General features: G+C 36.6%; 1 protein-coding gene across 2 annotated transcripts in view; it reads left to right on the forward strand.

The window, feature by feature from the left end:
• LOC115607973 (pulmonary surfactant-associated protein A-like) overlaps positions 1-12,483 on the forward strand; it is a 60,802-nt gene extending 48,319 nt beyond the window's left edge. For both annotated transcript variants that reach the window (XM_030485967.1, XM_030485970.1), the window contains 6 exons: positions 1,180-1,265; positions 1,904-2,029; positions 9,185-9,368; positions 10,016-10,078; positions 10,901-10,978; positions 11,403-12,483. In XM_030485967.1, the coding sequence (XP_030341827.1) occupies positions 9,200-9,368; positions 10,016-10,078; positions 10,901-10,978; positions 11,403-11,779 (687 nt within the window). In that variant the 5' untranslated portion in view covers positions 1,180-1,265; positions 1,904-2,029; positions 9,185-9,199 and the 3' untranslated portion in view covers positions 11,780-12,483. The remainder of the gene's footprint in view (positions 1-1,179; positions 1,266-1,903; positions 2,030-9,184; positions 9,369-10,015; positions 10,079-10,900; positions 10,979-11,402) is intronic.
• Positions 12,484-16,051: the final 3,568 nt, after the last annotated feature.

Genomic DNA, 16,051 nt, shown 5'->3' on the forward strand with positions numbered 1-16,051 from the left:
GACATGAGAAACCACCCTGGGTTTCAGGAGATGGGAGGAAAATAGGTGTTATGCTTTAGACTCAATGTTGTGTATTCCTACCTTATTATGTAGTGTTCCCTGAATCGTTCCATTACATACAAAAATATTATTTACTGGTTAAGAGGTAAAAAAATCAGGAACTTGCCACTATTTTTTTCTGTTCCATGTGGATATTTTACTGAAATCTTCAAATAAACAATGAAAAAATATTATTGGATGTCCCAATGCTTTTTAAAATACCATAGATTCAGCTGTTTGAATTTCAATTACATTGCAGCAGTCTGAGTGAATATATATATATAGTTAACTGTGCTGATCTTTCCAGTTCTGAATATCAGCTTTCACATTCTATAATCAGAACAAAAGACTCCTGGTATAGCTGAGACTTTAATAATAACAAGGTGCAATAGGAGTATAGTTTTAGCAACAACAATCTAAAGATGTAAACATATAAAATGTCTGCAAGCAGAGTTCACATGTTTTATTATGGCACCAGACATAGGCCTTAAGCTTCTATTTTGAACGTGAAGAATTTCTGTGATCAGATCTTGCCATTTTTACTATATCAAGATGTTAAAAACATGAGCCCTCATTCTTCAGTGAACATCTCAAAATACAGGCTGAAGCAATGCAACAAGCATTGCAAATAATGCCATTTTGGTATTAAATAAGCCATGCTTCTAATGAGAGAATTATCTCAATTTTAACTTATTTCCTTACCCAGTTCCTAATTGTGAAGTAAACTTTTCCTCCAATTACATCCTCTGTTTTATTCTGTTAGTAGATGTTCGTAGTTTTGGTCAAATCTCACTTTATGGGAAAATACAAATGCTTTCAACAAGCTGTGGTGGGTTGTTTTAAGAGTTTGGCTTGCAAAGTCCTTCAGAGAACTTAGCAAGGAAATTGGCTTGTAATTAAGGAGTAAAACTATAAGCATCTTGTAAAACATTAATAACCTTTTAGTCTAAATTTTTTTTAAATTTAATAATAAACTAAATTGCTGCAGAAAACTACAAAATAGCTCTATTCAGTATTTGGGCTCCAGAATATTCTGTTCTGGAAGCCGACCAACAGTCAGGGAATGCTCAGGGTGAAAGGAAAAGGGTTTTAAAAATATATGTATGTAGCTGAACTTTTCTTTCTCCTCTTCCCTTACAGGAATCTTCCAAGAATATCACTACACTGAAACCTCTGCAGTAACTGTACCTTATATAGTTTCAAGTCAGCTCATGTATCAACAAAAGGTAAGGAGATTAATCTGCTTTCTTGGACACTTCAATCTGTGTTCTTTCCTTGGCACCTCAGTGCTCTAGCTGTCCTGCCAGTGATCCCAGAACGGCTAGTCTGAAGTTTCCAGGGATTTACAGGCAGAAACTCCGGTTTTGCCATGCGGGGCAATGTGCCTTTGTCACGTTATCCTGCTGCTGTATGCAGAGCACAATGCAGCCACTGAGCACAGCAAGGGTTGGGGCCCCAAAGCAGGCTTGCCGCTGCTGCTTGATCCCCCCTGGCCCTAAGGAGCAAGATCCACTCCTGCAGAGGTGAAGCACAAAACCACTGTTTGAACTGCAGGAGCTGGATAAACATACAGCTGTGCTTCATCAGCCCAGTCAGGTGCTCAGAAGCTCTGCTTTTCATGGAAACTGAAATAATGAAGTGCCTTAATATCTATCAGCTAAGAAAGAGATACAAGTGTTCCTCTATGCTTTTGCCCTAACTAGAATCTAAAAATGTGCCATTACAAAAGAAACGGATTCAGTATATTATGTACTGTATGCTTCAAACAACACAATCAGCTAAAACATACAGAATTTTCTGTTCAATAACCTGAAAATTTCTATGTAAAATTAAATTCTGTAATACCTGTTGTCTTAATTTTCAGCTCACAACAGCAATAACCACCATGATATGTGGTGTTTCCTGGGAATTTATTACCATTTGGGGTCCCTTCAGTAAGATGCAAAACAACTTCATTTCACTGTGACCATCAGACCTTTACAGCAGCTTGGTGAGTTTAGTATTTTCATTTGTAACTCTGTATTTTCTGCCATGTGTTTTCAATAACAAGTTTTTTCCCAAGTACTTAAAATTTCAATTACAATGACAATGCTTTTGGATATCTATGTTCAAACACTGACCAGCAAGACATTAGGTGGGCCATTTCCCAGCAATAACAATGTCATAACAGCAGGATTTGTATGCTATCTGCAGGCTAGATTATCTTTATTTTAAATTGATAACAAGAGCCAGGTGGCTGTTTATAAGGGCAAGATATGAATTACAAGCATATGTTTCCAAGGCAATGTTGGCCAGTGGCTGTTCAAGCATAAATTGCTTCCTATTACCACTTTTGATAGGAGGAACATGGGTACAGTTCATCTCCATGGGAACACAATATGGCAGGACACAGCAAGGATTACTCTTTGCACTGTTTCCAGTAATAAAAGGCAATATTTGCTCCATCCTGACACTAATTAATATTGCAGTGGGTAATTTTGTCATGTTGTTGACCAAAGATCAGGAATCGTCTCCCATACTGTGGTGTAGTAGTCCCGTAGAGGGCTACGTGCTTAGCATGGAAGATACAAGGAGGAATTACAAAGTCAGTAATATGGCCTATGGGATAGAAAAAAATTGATGCTTTGGAAAAAGAAAAAAAATGAGCTTCCTCAATTATCCTAGGGATAGCATCTCTCTAAACTTTAGTTCCTCTAGCTGTGAAACAGGTAAGATACAGACCTTCATTATTAGGTTGTGAAGTTAGAATAATTTCTAGGTTTCTGTTTGTTTCTAAAAAGACAAGACAGAAGCTGCTGACCTTATGGTTAAATTTTTACTAAATCTGGAGAAAGACTAGGGAGGGAGAAGGGGAGAGTACTTGTCCTACCTGAAGAAAGGAGGAATGCTGTGTCTAAAAATCTGCCATGTTATCTCAAACCAGCAGCTGCTTTTTAAGGCATAGAAATAATGGTTCAGTCTAAATGACTTGTCTAGCAACTTGCCTACCATTTTCATATAATCCAAGAGGCTGCTTTGCTGATGTCCTGTAGTATGCTGAATATGAATCTGTGGTTTACATGAGTTACTTCAGGTATATGAGAAAGAAGGAATCAGACATAATCTGAAAACAAAGGATAAGTAATTCTGTTAAGATAGTTTTAAATTTTTGACAGGAGAGAACTATGCCTTTTTTTATAACAAAAGCTCTGAAAAACCTAGTCACCCCTTTTCTTGATAGTATAGTTTGAATTTGCTTTTCCTGGAATGGAAAATAGATTGAAAGGGATCTGGATTCTTTTTTAATTTAATTAATTGCTTGAAAGCTTTTTTTCCTTTTTCTCTCAAGCTGAAATTTTCTGAACTTTGGAAGAACAATTCTATGCAAGGGCTCTTTGTTACAGTCTGGTGGAGCTAGCTGTTTAAAGTCCGCTACTCCAAACTCTGTTCCTCATCTCTGCTGTCTTCTCTTTAGGAACCTCATCATCTATATGCAGCATTCCTTCTTCTCTTCCATTTCCCTGCTTACGCTTAAGCCTAGAAATCTCTGCCCTGGGATGCATCCCCAAAATAAAAGTGTATTATTAAACTTATAGCATGTCACTGATATCACGTTTGTTCATAAATATGTCTCATCAGCAAATACCTTCTTCCTGTAAGATTCCTAACCTCAAGTTAAAGTGGCATAAGTCTAGAGTACACACAGCAGTAATACAAATTTTAAGACTAACCCACAGCAGAACTTGTCTTCTCTCAGTATTAGCAGTGTAGAAAGGTACCGTACTCTATATGTTTTTCATCCTATTCCCACTATTCCGTTCCTATTCCATCCTATTCCCATCAGTGCACTGTAAGCTAACAAAACATCATTATCAGTATTTCTTACTTTCCAATGGCCTACCCATTTGAATTTGTCTCGATAAAATCAAACTGCAGGTGGGGAGGAGGCAGCACTTTACCCATTGGATTGTTTCATCACTTAATGGATGGCCTAAGTTTAGTTGCCTATACTTCTGATGAGGACTTACGCTGATGCCAGTGAATCTTGTTAAAACTGACTATCGGCTCCTAAGTCTTGATGATTTTAAGATCTGTAGCAGCAGAGTAAATACAGTGGAAATACTAGACGAATATAAAAAATTAATGTTGTTTTGAAGGTAGAAATGGAGAATTGACCACATCTGCTTGCCACACAGAGCTGATATCAGGAAGTTGCAGCACAGTGACACATTTGAGATTAATATCTTGCAGATTGCTAAAATAAACTAGTGTGGCTGTACAGCACTGCATTTATGTGAGTGTACAGCATAGCTTTGTGCGGATTGTGCTATGATAAGGTTGTTAGGAATCAACTCATTTCGAAACAATGTGCTGAGCAAAATGGAGAGTTCACCTTGCTTTCTGAAAATTAGAGATTTGAAAGCTATATAAAATTGGTTCTGGTTTTGAAACCACCTTGGCAGTTATTAGTTTTGAAATTACTTTTTTTGAGGGTGGCATGCATGGCTGCTGTATAAAGGAGTAGTTTTCTGGGTACATGGCATCTCTGAAAATTAGATTCTGGGGTTTCTTTCTTTTTCTAATAGCTGATCAGGCCATACTGGGGTTTGGGTATAAATCACTAGCATTAACACCACAGCATATTTTGTGCATTAGGGGACGTCAGAAGGAATCTTATCTTACTGTTCTACTTCATGACAGCAAGGATGCAGTAATCAGTAACTGAGGCCCAGTGAAACCACTAGAGTACCTTGGCTAGCTTTGTGGGTGTTACCCAGCTAAAGATCTTCAGCCATTACCACAGAGGTCTAAGTGTAAATTTCAGAATACCAAGCCTCATAGTCGTTCTACAGGGGTGCCAGGTTACAGAAAAAATATTTACTTTCTTCCTTATTCTAGTATATTTGTTTTCCTTAAAATTCTCTGTCACATAACTAAGTAAATCTAATGACTAAGTAATCTCTCACATTGGATTATGTTTTAGGCTTCTTATCAGCTTCTATTGTGCAAGTATAATCTGACTCATGGGAGAAGAACTGTTACAAACGTATGTTTGAAATTTTTGGTAAAAGGTAAAAATATATAAAGTTTTTCTACATCTTAAACCATTATTAGCAATATTTTGTTCATGCTACACTTTTTCCTGAATGGACAGATAGTGTGTAGCTGGTGGGGCTTTACTGGCTTCCCTGATTAATGTTTCAATTTTTTTTTTTTTTAATATAAACTGTGGAAGGTGGAAGAAATAGTACAAATCTGCAAACATTTATCATGTTGTTCATGTATTAAAGTTGCATATATATGTGTGGGAAGGATGTGTATGGGCAGTGGTGCCACAGAACAGTATGAACCATTACAGCTCTTGCACAGTTGCTTAGAAACTGGATCTATATGAGATTGTGTTCTGGCAAGCTAGATTCCCAAGAACTTGGACTCCTAATAATTTAAAATAGTACTTCGCAATATCTGGATCCATTAAGTTCCATCTTATCATGCAACTGCAGATATTTCTTAGAGCTGTAGGTATGCCAGAGGACTGCTGCCATTCAGAAACAGAATTACCCATGTCTTGATTGTGCTGAATTGCCTGGCATCTCTGTTATTCCCAAACCACAACAGGATTCAGAAACAAAGTGTTTTACTGACTGTGTACTATCCAGTCCACATCTTATATGCTTAACGCCAGTTCTTTTCATCTACCTACAGAAGGAAACAGTTTCAACTCGTAGTTTTAGAGGTTTTGTAAAATGAGTAACCTACATTCAAAGATTTGCACTTTTAACTGCAGGATGAGGCTCACAGTTGTGAATGGAAGTGGATTTAAGTGACTACATATTTCTGAAGGGGATCCTAAACATATCTTCTCCTTTGGTATTTCTTGTTAGCTAGGTCAACCAGTTGATATTAGACATCGTTGTATTTGTTGAACAAGGAGCCCGAATATGTTAACTTGCAGCTGTGAATACTGATGGGTAGAAAGGCATTATAGTTAGGGATCATGACAAAACTCAAGTAGTTTTAGTAAAATGCAGATGAAAAGGAGAAATCCCTCTATCCTTAAGAGATAACAGTAAATTAGCAAAAGAGAGAAAAGTTGTGAAGCAGAGGTATTTCTATCTCACAGGTGAGGGACTGATGTGTTGGCTTGCTGAGGTTCATAAAACAAACCTCAGCTAGGATCAAACATAAATGTCCTTGCAGAAGGCGGCATTGGAACCAGAAGGAAGTTACTCATGAGATCCCAATTGTCATTGCTGGGAAACCAGAAGACCAAAGACTCTGGTTTGTTTTTTACTTGATAATCTTTATGTATGTATACAGATTTTACCAGGATCCATCTCTGACCAAGTGAGGATAAGCTGTACTCTACATGCAAAAGAGACTAAATGCTCACAGAAACAGAGAGCATACAAAGAGCTAAAAAAGCATACAAAGTACATCAGATACAGAGATGGGAAGCAAAGTTTAGAATGCTGATTATCAGATCAGACTCTATCTATCTGCACAGTAAGCTGCTTCCCTAATTAACAAGAGCACTTTGCTTCTGCAAAAGCCACTGGTGGTCACATACCATCTTTTTCCTTTTTAAAACAAGAAAAAAAAAATTGTTACAATATCACTTAGAATCACCAAAAGTTTCCTTAAATTTTTATAAATTTTGTATGTGGCTACAAATCTAGAGTGATCTGTTAGTTCTAGATTGGTTTTTCTCCAACTTTGACTTTCTACTCTTATATAAGTAAAAGAAATTTCTCAACCCTTAAAATTGTCCTCAATATTTGCATGACAAGTGTGTAAGCAAAACTAAAAAGGCTCATTCCTACCCTCATTATCCAGTCTCCACTTCAGCAATGTCATTAAACAAACAAATACTATATAAAGGGGACTTGTGTGAACTGCTCTTTCATTTCACTTTGAAGCAGAACGGTAAGTTGAATTTCCTTTTAATAAATCACAAGGAACTTCAGCTAGAAGGCAAACCTGTTCCGTTTCCATGGTCATATTTACATTTTAAAATTAAATTTTCTTTTATTAATGTTGGTTTTTTTTTTTTTTTTTACTTTGCCTATATTAGCAATTTTACTGGATGAGGAGATGCCTGAAGGACACTAGATTGTAATGACTGATGAAGGTCATTAAAACTGTTTTTTCCATTTTGCTATATAACTGATCAGGACTCTGACTCTGCATCATAATCCAATTATGAGCCAAATGTGGTAGTCCATTCAAATGTAATTCCCTGAATGATCAGCACCAGACAAAGAGTACTTGTTGTAATTACATTTCCTTATCTCAGGGAGGTAAGTATTGCTAGCCACCTAAGGTAGGTTTCTGTTAGAGGTTTTAATAATCTGCTTTCCGAGTCACTGGCTATAATTGTCAGAGATGTCTGCTAGCCTTCAGTATAGTAAAAGGTAAACAACTTGAGATGCTTCAGATTCAACACATGAAATTTGACAGCACTTTTAATACAGCATGTGTGTTCTCACGTGGATTTGAAATTTCCACTCATTAAACTGGAAATTCTTGACCATGAGGAATAGAGGCTGCTAATACTTAAACAGATTCTATACCAAGTGAAATACCAAAATTTTTGACAGAAGTGAATATTCATACGTTCAAGGATCTGTCCCACTGATTTGATTTTGATGAGACATTTCTCTAGAAAAACAAGTAAACTTTACTCTTAAAAATAGTTGGTATTGTTGCAGATTTAGAATAATGTCAAAAGCCTTCTATGACAGAGTCAGTCTGGAAGACATAAACAATATTTTGGGTTTTTAAAAGTTCGCTCCAATTTGAGCAACCTGGTCTAGTGGAAGGGGTCCCTGCCTGTGGCAGGGGGTTTGGAACTGGATGATCTTTAAAGGTCCCTTCCAACCCAAACCATTCTATGATTCAATGATTTAACACTTGGTAATAATAGTACACTGACATTTTGATTCTGCTTGGCATATATGCTTTGAAACAAATACCATGTTTCATCTGATGAACTCAGGTGTTAATAATCTTACAGCATTCAAACCAACCAAGATTTTATTCTCAACTTTAAGTGGAGCTGGATTTAGAACATACTATATGTCAATTCCAATTTTTTTTTTAAAGGGTGAAAGATTTTGAGAGAGTGTAGTACATGATCCTCTCTAATTCATGCTGAAAGAAAGATGAAGTCGTGTATTAAAATTATATTGTTTGAGAGTCAATCCATCAGGGTCATCTCATTAGAAAGCAATATCCATTCTGGCATCTTGAACCTTGCTTTCTCTCTCTTATTATTTTAACTGACTGAATGACGGCAATAACTAGATAACTCCATGCTATAGTGTCTGATAGTCCATCAGTTCAGGTTGTATAACCACACAGCATAACCAATGCTGCATACTCACTATCTGCATTGTAGACCCATGATCTATAGTATCAGAGTGCTTTATAGTCATGATCTCTTGGCACTGAGATTATAACGCGACTTAATGTTATACCTGAAAGGATAAAATAAGATTAATAGGCTTATTGCCAACCAGCAAAAATGCATTTTCTACAAGACTGATGTTTTCAAGCTTGTGGAATTTTGTTCAAAAAAAATAGCAATGTCAATTGAGCTACAAAATTTTGCCCATGTGTAAAACACTATCACTCTGCTTATTTCGAAGAAATGTGCTTAAATAGCACTGTGCTTAAAGAAATTGCTAACTAGCTCTGAACATCACAACAACCACTGTAACAGATTGTGCCTTTCAGGTTGGTAACATATGCACCCATGCTTCATTGAATGATTATATCCCTTACAAATAGCTAATGGCTTAAGCATGATCAGTTACATCTGAGCACGTCATTTCTCAAGGATTAATCCAACAAATAGTCAGCGATAGCAAAAAGGAAAATTTGTCTTCACTACTCCCAAATGTGTAGCTGTCTTTCTGTAATGAGCAATGAGCATACCAATCCATACCAGCCTAGAAAGAGTTTTGTGTATAAGCTGTGCAATGGTAGCAAAATAAATCTGGGAAATCTCTTATACCTAAACTACGGACTTTATCCAAAATAAGGAAAAAAAAAATTTTTTAAGACGGCAGGAAGGGGGGGGAGATAGTATTCAATTCTATAAGCAAATGCCTACAATTTCCTACAGAATTGTTGCTTGACAAATACGTGGGTTTTCTTACAGCTTGCCTGAGCAATCATGTGGTCTTACTCATCCTACATGCTTACAGCAGTAGCTGCTTTGCTAGTGACTTGCCATGCACTGCCTAAATATCCAGGAATCCCTGGGCTGCTTGGTATCCCTGGGCTGCTTGGTATCCCTGGGCTACCTGGCAGAGATGATCTGAAAGAACAGACGCATCTATCAGGTAAGTAAACATTCTTTTTTTGCAACAAAGCCTTGTCATGAAGGGTGCATGAATAAAAAGAGTTAACACACAAGGACATGTGCCTTTGAGGAAGCATGTGTGTTAAGCAAAGAAGGGAAAAACTGAATGGAGGAAATAGTTTAATTTCGTTTTTCTAAAACAGAAGCCGCCTCTCTCCTCTGTTGAAATGAACAGGTTATCAATACTTAAACATGTAACTATAATACAAGTATATATGTATATATACACATTTTTATATATATATATCTATCTTTGTAGTGCTTTTCCATTGACTTTCCAAGAGATATGGCTTCTTTCACAGCAGAAGCTTTTTTTTTTCCCTAAGTGTGAACAAAATGTTATTACAGCATTTACAAGTGTAATAATTAAAAGGCTTCTGGCATGTTTCTGTAGTATTCAAAGATGCTATGTGCAAAAGCAGCCTGGTAAGGAACACTTTGCACTGTATAATTTTCTTCCCACGTAGAAATGCTTTCTCCGGATCCATTACCAAGGCTAAAGGACTGTCAAAGTTATTTACAGATGTAATACATTCCAGTTTGAGATTCAGTTCTGTTTCATCCTAAAGTTTCCGGAATATGCATCAATTAATTGGAAAGAAAAATGTGCTTCTCTTTTTTTCCCAGGTCTCAGAGGAGCCTCTGGAAGTCTGGTGGGGCCTCCTGGAAAACAGCTTACTTGTCCGCAGGGTGAGAAAGAAAAAGGGGATACTGGACCATCATGTGAAACAGGCTGATGTCCTAGTAATGTCCTGTCAATCAAATGGGCTCTTTATTTGGTCAAATATGTTGGTTTTTTACTGACTGTGCAGTGAAGTAGGAGTTGCAACATTACAACTCGGAGCAAGGGAGATGCAGCATATTTTGTGCTTCCACACTCCATTTGTTTTAGTTGTGAATAATGGGATTACAATCATGGAAGCACGCTAGTAACTTTATTCTATATGTAGGACCTTTGTTACCCATAGAAATTTGATAGAAAAAAAAAGTTATCTACCTTTACAGTAAGTACCCATCATTAGCAAGCAGTGCTGGATGGACTGTATTTCACACGATCTATACTCTCCTATACCAGTGTTCGTGGTTTCCATTGAGATAAGATCCCACTGTAAAAACACAAAGCATCCATCCAGCAGATTAAAAAAATAGTATGATGCCACAGAAATTATTCCCTCCCCAAAATCTCCCTTGTGCCTGTTCACTATTATTAGAATGAAACAAATTCTCTGTTTGACAAACGTAAGGCTTCAACCTAGAAAAATTCGTTTTCTTCTGGGTAGAGGGGAATTATCAGCATATTTCAATAGGTTGGAGGTTCTTGTTTACTTTAATATAGGTTAACAACAGCGTAAAAAAATTCTGTGAAAATATTAATTTGACTCCAGATGATGTTAAAAAATATATTGTGTGCTAGTTAGTTTTGGAAAGTGATTGGTTTTATCCAAGGAATTGTTCCTATTAGCAGTGCTTAGTTTTGCTTGATTGTATAATTTATTTTTTTTTTCTTTGTAGGTCTACCCAATTCTCTGAACACTGAACTCCACAAAGATTTAGTAAATTTGAAACATCGACTTTCCAGGCTTAAAGGAGGTAATTTTTCCCATTTTTACTTTTTCAGCTCATAATCAGTTTTAAGTGCAATAGGCCAAATTATAGAATCATGACTTGGAAGAAATTGCAATTGAAAATGGTACTACATCCCAAAACTCAATTTCCTCATCCAAAACAGGGAAGATCAGAACTCATTTTCCCTGGAGAAGCAAATTTCTCTCAGGAACACTGACGTGCATTTATTCAAATTTGATTTATAAAATAAAAAAAAAATCTTAATGATGTTGCACTTTCCATATGGATTCATGGGAACTCCTCAGCCTTGTATCATGTTGGTCTGCTTCTCTAATCACTTTTAATTTTCTCTTCATCTCTTGATTACTTTTTTTTTGCTTTCTTGTCAATATGCAATAGGAAGTTGAAAAAGCGAACTATTTGGGGTTTTTTTCTTTTTGTGTTTTAGTGCTTGTTTTGAAGGAGAAAATAAGAGAAGTAGGAGAGAAAATACTTGCCAGCAATGGGAAAAAAGTGGATTTTGCATCTGCATTAGCATCCTGTGAAGACGCTAGAGGAACTCTTGCAACTCCCATGAATGAGGAGGAGAATAAAGCTATTTTGGGTATTGTGAAAAAGTATAACCAATATGCTTACTTGGGCATTAAAGAGGGTGAGGATTCAGGTCAATTTAAGTACCTAAATGGCATGCCTGTGAATTATACCGAGTGGCACCAAAATGAGCCTAATGGCAAAAGAACAGAAAAATGTGTAGAAATGTACACAGATGGGAGCTGGAATGATAAAAAATGCAACCTGCATCGCCTCACAGTCTGTGAATTTTAAAGAATGACCTTTCAGTCACCTCAGAGAATCAAGACAATGAAATATGCTGTGTTTCAGACTTACGCAACTTCTGAAATTATTCTATGTCAGAAAATCTAAAATTAATCATATTATGGTAATTTTTATCCTTAAGAATATGCCAAATGTGGTAGGTGATTAACATAATTAAAATGTGTATAATCTGATGTGTTTATCTCTTTTATAGGATTGGGAATAGCTCAGAATTAATTTTTCATGACAAAATGAATCTGTGCACTGTGCCTTTGTGAAGATAAAATTAAAATTTCCAAGGTTTGCCTTGGGATATAGGAAAAGTCTGAAACTAAAATTGCCCATGACTTCACAGTGGAAGCATTTCCAAGTATTTAATAGTTTCTGCATGAAGAGATGCACAGAGGCTTACTTCACTAGAGCAATTATAGTCTTAGGTTTTGTATGTCTCCTTGAGTTATAGGGCTTTTAACTGTGTCATACTGAAGCACGCAGATTCATTTAGCATCCATATTTAACTTTCATTTTATAAAAATGGTAACAGTACCAGATAGAACTAATTTTCTTAGTTTCTGAAGCTATTCTATACAAAACACTAAGATAAACATTGCATTAGGTAAGTGTAGACATAGAAATATATGTACAAAATACTAAAGACAGTATTTTCTTGCTAAAACGTCACATTCCCTCATAAAACTATGACTGTTGCAGTGTTAAAGGCCACCTGTCTTCTCCCAAACCACTGAACATCCACATAATATTTTGAGGAAGCAGGTAAGATTTGGAAGTTCAACCAGTTCAAACATGAGCTATTTCTCTGCTGATGTCATGCCAAGCATGCACACAGCCAGACCATGACTCAAACCCACTGGGATCACACGGCACCTTTTCACAAATTATTTTCACCACTACTCAGTCTGAGGTAGCTGGCAAGCAGCAGGAGCTCAATAAAGTACTATGAGTAGCAAATTCTCACACATTTTCCTTGCAGCGAGGAAGTTGTGGGCTCATCTGTTATCCTTTTCACACCACCTAAGGGTTAAAAAAGGAAGCACTGGAGTTAACATACACACGTAAAGACTTTTACCTCATCTTCTGCTCCAACCCCACATTTGGCTCTGTGCAGGGAGCCCATAGGAACCTGGACTTGACTCTGGGTGGTGTTATCCCATGTCCCTAGCCTGCATTGAGGAAGAGATGGGATCCTAACGTGGTAATTTCATGCCCTATCAAGTGGGAAAGTGTTAACATCTTCAGATGCAGGAGATAAGCGGATGCTTTTGGCAGCAGAGGACTTGTGTACAGCATTGTATACAGCACTCTAGCTCATCTGAGAGTGGACAGGGACTTTGAAATGGAAAAAGTACAGCCAGTACCATGTTGGATAGATTTCAGAGTGTGAACCTACTTTACAAAATAGATTCCTTTGAGACCTATGACCATGATACCATTTTGGCCAAAAATTTCAAATGGAAGGGACTAGATCGTGTAATGACAAAAATTCTGACTGTGAGTTTACTTTGAGAAAAGATAAGGCTAAACTAGTACCCTTTAACTTTCCTAGGCTTAGCTCCAACAAGCTGCATTAAATCTGCTAGAAAGAGTTGAAGTCTAATTTAAAACTACCTCTACCTCTGATGTTTTAATTATTAGTAATTTAAAGAGTAAACCTTGATAGCAATTTCTGAGCCTTTTATACACATTCTTTGTTAGAGTAAGATGATTACCTGGCATAAGAAGGCATTATGTTGGAAAGAGTGGAAAAACTAAAATAAAATCACTCTACTAACATGATCTTCAAGACACTTCGATGCTTTTTATCCAGTTAAGAAAACTATTACTTTCTGTCAAAAGCTTTTTTTATTTTTTTTTCTTTACATCAATAAGAAAAGCATCTAGATTAGGTCTCAGAGACCAATTTCTTTCACTCAATCCATTAATATTGGGAGGGGGAGGGGGGGCCGTGTGGAGGAGAGAACACACAACAAATTAAACACAGATATCCTACATAAAAATGAAAACTCTTCAGATTCAGTCAAAGAACTGCTAGGCAGCACTTTCCCCTCTGTGGTTCACACTGAGTTCTGTAAAATTTGAAGTAATTGAATGAAACTCCTTGGTTATTTTCATAAAATATCTCCACATAACATCATAATTAGCTCTTCTCTTGCTATGCTCCAGCCTTCCCTTTACACATTTCTGAAGCAGCTCTCCTTGTTCTGTGTCCAAAGCCTTCACTAGGCCTCATGTATAAAACTGAAAATATCAAGAGAAGGTCCTGCGTGTTTACACAAACATGGACTTTTGCATGGACTTTTATCTCCTAACTTTGATGAACTTCAGAGGGGGAAAAAATAAAAAATGTCCAGTGTCAACCATCATATGTGGAATAAATAAAATCCCCTTATAAAAGCAATGTTCTACCAACAGGCTTGTAAAGCATCTTTACCTCATGGGATTCATATGTGGTAATTAAAACCCTGGTGAAGGTACATTCCACACAGTACTATATTACATGTTATTCTTTGTAGTTCCATAGAGGAACAAAAAAATATCCAGAAATCATTACTTTGTTCTTTTAGATGGCTTCTGTGTGTGTGTAACCTTAGCATTTTAAACCCTCCTATGCTGCTTAAAGCACTTACAAGCATTTTAGTCTATTTTTCATGAAAGATCCAAATTACGCATTTATGCATTAATGGATTTTATTGTTTTTTAAATGGACAGAGAAGTCAGGCACAAAAAGAAACAGAATAATTTTTTTCTCTGTTGTTATTGTAGAATAATAATTTTAATAAAATCTTTCCTTAAAAATGTAATGAGCAAAAATAATCCCTGGTGGACAATGACCAGACCAGGAAAAAGCCAGGTCAGTCTTTTTTAATTTACAATAATTTCCTACAGAAAAGCAATCTAACAGTAAGTTCTCTGATTCAGAGAATAACTTATTCACTACTCAAATGCTACAAAAGCTGATTTTGATAATTAAGATCTCAGTACAAGTTAAAAGGTCACAAAAATTCAGTCCCTTCTGAAGCAAATGGCCTGCATACCACATAAGAGAAGTTTAATATAATTGTTATTACAATATATGTAACAGTGAGAGGTTTTTCTAGCCATAAAAATGATGGATGTTGATTTCAGAGTGAATTTGCTCTGGTCTAGAGTGATATTTTTTATAACTATATAATTTAAATAGGTATTTTAACTTAGGCTATTAGCAATTCTGAGCAGTCAAAAACCAGTCCACAGCCCCATCAGTCCCCACCACATATAAAGACATGGACCTTCAATTACAGCAAGCAAGTATTTTTCTGTGGCTTCCTGATTTTTGTAGAAATTTGATTAAAAGAAACACAAGTCCCATGGTTCCTGGGAAAATTGAGTTCAAATTCAACACCAGTGAACATAGTAACTGGCAGGATGTGACACAGGCTGGCAAGGCTACCTCCTCTAAATTGTGAACAGTGTCTCCTTTTTTCACTATTATTTTTGAAGCCAAGTTTATAAAAGAATAATTGGGTTATTTCTCTATTCTTTCCCATAACATATACGGTGGAAAAATACCAGTACTTGCTGCCATTATTATCCTAGTAGTGCTGCAAATACAAAGTAGGCTAAAGGTTAATCATACATTTTACATTTATTTTCAGCTTTTCTTTAGAAAAACAGTAAGTGCAAATGGGAGAAGAAATATTTGCCACCAGGAAATATGTTAGCGGGTTTTGAAACCACACTGAGAAGTGGTAGAAATACTAATGGCCCTATTACAACTCTTATGAACCACAGGAAAACAATGTTCTGGGGAGCATTGTGTAATGTTATAACAGACATGTTTGTTTGGACCGGAAAGAGTGTCAGATTGCAAGTGGTTTTCATTATCAGGAGTTGAAATGTACTCTTATAAAATCATATTAACCAACAGTTATACAAACATACCTGAGTTTAAAGCACAATCATGCTCGGGAATGAGAGGAGCACCTTTAAAAATTATAAGGGGACTTGAATTTTATTTGAAGTCCCCTTGAAGGGGACTGGAATTTTATTGTATTTTCCTGCTAGGAAATCAGGGTTTGGCAGAATTTCATAGAATCACAGAATGGTTTGGTTTGGAAGGGACTTTAAAGATCAGCCAGTTCCAACCCTACTGCCACAAGCAGGAAGACCTTTCACTAAACCAGGTTCCTCAAAGCGCCGTCCAACCTGGCAGACACTGCCAGGTCCTGTTTAGCTTCTCATCAACCAACACCCCTTTCTCCTCGAGGCTGTTCTCAATCCAGT

Source organism: Strigops habroptila, chromosome 5 (assembly GCF_004027225.2).
Source record: "Strigops habroptila isolate Jane chromosome 5, bStrHab1.2.pri, whole genome shotgun sequence".
Lineage (NCBI taxonomy): Eukaryota > Metazoa > Chordata > Aves > Psittaciformes > Psittacidae > Strigops > Strigops habroptila.